The 3,747-nt window shown below is 55.2% G+C and overlaps 1 protein-coding gene across 1 annotated transcript; it reads right to left on the bottom strand.

Moving 5' to 3' along the window:
* Positions 1-239: 239 nt before the first annotated feature.
* On the bottom strand, positions 240-3,359 carry NHLH2 (nescient helix-loop-helix 2). Its single transcript, NM_001110003.1, has 2 exons — positions 2,512-3,359; positions 240-708 (listed from the first exon to the last, which is right to left on the bottom strand). The coding sequence occupies exon 2, from the start codon at positions 698-700 to the stop codon at positions 299-301; it is 402 nt and encodes a 133-aa protein (NP_001103473.1). The 5' UTR covers positions 701-708; positions 2,512-3,359; the 3' UTR covers positions 240-298.
* Between the last annotated feature and the right edge of the window lie 388 nt (positions 3,360-3,747).

The following is a 3,747-nucleotide window of genomic DNA, read 5'->3' as shown; positions in this document are numbered from 1 at the left end:
CGTGGAGGGGAGGCCTGGAGGTCACTTGTCTGGGTACCTCCAGGAGGTTCGCCTTGCCTGAAAAACACTCCTTGCAGGCCCCAGGACTCCCCAGACAACCCCACCCTTCTGGAGTCGGAAACCTTACAGAGTCGCCCGGCGGACAGGAGAGAACACAGTGCGAGCCTCCTCCCGGGTCCAAGGCCTGGTGGCCGCCGTCCCTGGGCCGCCGCCTCCACCGCCATCCCCGCGGCGGCCGCCCCAGTAGGCCGCGTTTCACCCACTCCCGGCCAGGCGGCCCCTAGCCGCGACCCCGGCCCTAGACGTCCAGGACGTGGTTGAGATAGGAGATGTAGCAGATGGCCAGGCGCAGGATCTCGATCTTGGACAGCTTCTTGTCCGGGGGCAGCGTGGGCAGCAGTTTGCGGAGCTCGGCAAAGGCCAAGTTGAAGGCCTCCACGCGGATGCGCTCGCGGGTGGCGTGGGCCGAGCGGTACTTGGCGGTGGCGCGCCGGCGGCGGCGCTTCTCTTCGCGGCTCAGCTGCGGCGGGTGCGGGTAGAGCGTGGCCCGGCTGCCGCCCTTGCCGTCGGCCTCCTCCACCGGCTCCAGGTCCGACACGCTGCCCAGCACCTTGGCGTCTGCGCCGCCCAGCGACTCCGGATCCGAGTGCGCCGAGCTGGGGTGGTCCGAGTCGGCGGCTTGGTCCGGACTCAGCATCATTTTGGAGGCTGAGGGGAGTCAGAAAAGCGATCAGTAAAAGGAAGTGGGGGTGGGGGGTCCTTCTTTGGATAGGAGCTAGAGCGGGAGGGGGCCTAACCCGCCGGGCCTCCGCGCGGCCCGGGCCAACTTCCCACGGCGGTCTGGCTCGCTCCTCCGAGCGGGTCCCACGGGGAGAGAGCGCGCCGAGGCGGGCAGACCCGAGGGCCAAGACCCGAGCCTCCGCCTGGCGCAGGAGCCGGAGAAGCCTCGCCTTGGCCCAGGCCGCATCCCGGACCTGACACCGCGGCCTCCGGGAGGCTGAGACTGGCCTGCGGGCCTGCTCCGGGGAACCGCCGCCGGCCTGCGAGGCCGCCACCGGGTTTTGTGCTTCCTTCGACTAAATACAACTCGGCCATTCCGCCTGCCTCACTTCTTCTCCGACCCTGACAAACGAATGAATCCGAACGACGAATCCACCTGGGTTTTGCTAGGGGACAGGGAGACACGGAGAGCACTTCCCGCCCAGAGGGCCTGGGGCGAAGCCGCGGGAGAGCCGGGCGCCCGCGGGCCTCGAGCGGGCCTGGGGCAAGGGGCGTCCGGGGTTTCAGAGGAACTCAGCCCTGAGCACAGACGGCCCGGAGTGGGAAGGCTTCCCCGTACCCCTCGCTCTTCTTCCTAATAATCAAGAGATGACGGAACCAACGTGAAGGCTCCTTTCAATAGCAAATGGACTCTTATGCCCTCGCAGGCTCCCGAAGCACCATCTGTCACACAGACAGCTACACACTTCGGGGACCTAGGGACGCGGCGACGTGGGATCAGACAATGCGCCCGCAGTCTGCCGACCACCTCCCAGGAAAAGGTCGGCGGCCGGGTGGCTGCAGGAGGAGAGAAAGGAGGAAAGGCATGGACCGGGGGCGGGAGGCGGGCGCCACGCCTTCTGCCCCGGCCGGAGCTGCAACCCCAACCCGCAGAGTTCGGTGCTCCGAGGCGGAGAGTCGGGAGCCCGCAGCGGTCCCCGAGGCCGAGGTAGTCTGGCCTCTGATTCCTCTAAGGATGTACTCGTAGAAAGGCCGCTGTGCCCGGCTCCTCCTGGGCGCCTGGAGGACCGGCCCCGATTGCGCGCCTACTGGGATAGGGTCGCTCCCAGCCTTGGGGCTTCAAGGAAATTCGGGCTTCGAGAAAGGGTCCGGCAGGCAGGGAAGGCACCTGCTGGGGCTCTGCGCACCGATCGCGGGCGCCGGGAGGGCGGACCAGGCTGCCAGCCCCGGGCCCCGCGTGTGCGGCTGGGCAGGAGGGGTGCTAGCCGGGGAATAGGTCGCGTCTGCAACGTGCGGGTTTGCGCCTAGACAAAAGCTGGGGCTGTGCTATCTGCTTCCAGCGATCTCCTTCCAGCATCGCACTTTGCTTAGTTAGGTGCGAATTTGGCTCTAAGGCGGCTTTCATTTCCCTACGAGGAAAACAAGTCCTCTAAGGTAAAATAAAAACAAATGCTCCAAGTGTTTTACATGTGACTCTTCGGACTTTTCACGTACACGTTTATAAGTAGAACAGCTTGCAGCTACACCTTCGCCTTGAGAGGATATAAATAAGTAGGCGAGTTATGGAAAATTACAATAAACCACAACATAGTTGTAGATCGGATGAAAAGTTCCTGGGTTGCCCTCAAATCATGTTAAATTCTTCTCCAGGTGTCTTTTAAAAATATTCATATACAGCATGTCGTATATGCATTTTGTTTTTTTCAGGCATTCATGAAATACTCTATAAATACGATATGCATAATCTAACTTAGTTCCAAGCTGGGAAAAAAGCATTTAAAGGAGGCTTACCTTGTAAAAGCCCTTTCGATAATCTTTTCTCCAATCTTTTAGAGTTAAAATCCCAGGGAATAGCGGGGAGAAATTCCGAAATATATTAAAAGCAGCAAATATTTATTACATTCAAAAATGAAAAAGCAGCTGTCATCTCGCTGGTGTCCACAGCGAGGAACGGTATGAATGATTGTTCACTTAGTTGATAGATCAAAAAAACGCCTTTTCCTTTTAATTGTTCTCAAACATTTCGGGAAATTCGTTGTTGTTTTTGTTTTTGTTTTTTTTTAACGATGTGTTGAAAAGTCTCTTGCCTCTTTTCCTCTTCTGGGTCTCTATAAATAACAAAAGAGATGCAGAGATAAACACAATCACATCAAAGGACTGATTCCTCCACTTTCTAATAGCGGAAGAATCAATAAGAAAGATGGTTAAGATAAGATTCCGCTCCTGTGAGGAGGACTCTTTTCCTTCATTAATACGGCTGAGCAGAAACTGGGGAGTGCAAAGCAGAGATGCGATCTTGCTCAGAAGTGATTTTTTTTTTTTTTTTTTTTTGAGATAAGGCTTTGTTCAGCTGATGTCTCCCCAGTTCCCAGGAACACAATACTGTAACTCGGGGCTAAGCTTGCCTCTTCCTCTTCGCTCCTTTACTTGTATGTTGTATAAACAGACACCTATTTCCAGCTTCAAAGTCTTTCAAGGCTTGGTTACATCGCCCACCCCCCACCCCCTCCTTTCTTTACCTTGTAGCAAAATATATAGAGTCAGTGGCTTGGAGATGCTTGGAGAAAGGTTGGTGAAAAGTGAACGTCTCCCGGAGTAACAGTGACAGGGAAGCCGAGAAAGAGGCGAGAGGGTGGGAGAGCCAGAGCAAAGAGACAGAGATGCGTGTGTGGCTTCTTGGCTCTCTTGGTACCAATTGATTCAGCCTGGAGATGGTGGAAGAGATAAAGGCTTAAGAAGGGGGATGGAATTTTTTTCCCTAAATTGATATTTAATGGGAAATCCTATTGGACAGAAACCTGGACATGAGTCACTTAATTGGACTTGACATCTGTCACAGTGTGGGAGTTTTCACAGCCCAAATATTTTAGCAGATCAGATTCCCACTGAATCTGTGCCATAAAATATAACAGTTGAAAGCAGTCCATGATAGAAATCTTAGCCTCTAATCAGAATCTCTAGCCATAACCAGGCTATTTCTCTTTTTCAGATTATTGATGCAATGTAGCTAAGTGCAAATAGGCAACA

This window comes from Bos taurus, chromosome 3 (genome assembly GCF_002263795.3).
Source record: "Bos taurus isolate L1 Dominette 01449 registration number 42190680 breed Hereford chromosome 3, ARS-UCD2.0, whole genome shotgun sequence".
In the NCBI taxonomy this organism is placed as follows: Eukaryota; Metazoa; Chordata; class Mammalia; order Artiodactyla; family Bovidae; genus Bos; species Bos taurus.
Note: the sequence above shows the minus strand (reverse complement) of the source record. Positions and strands in the feature narration are given on the sequence as shown.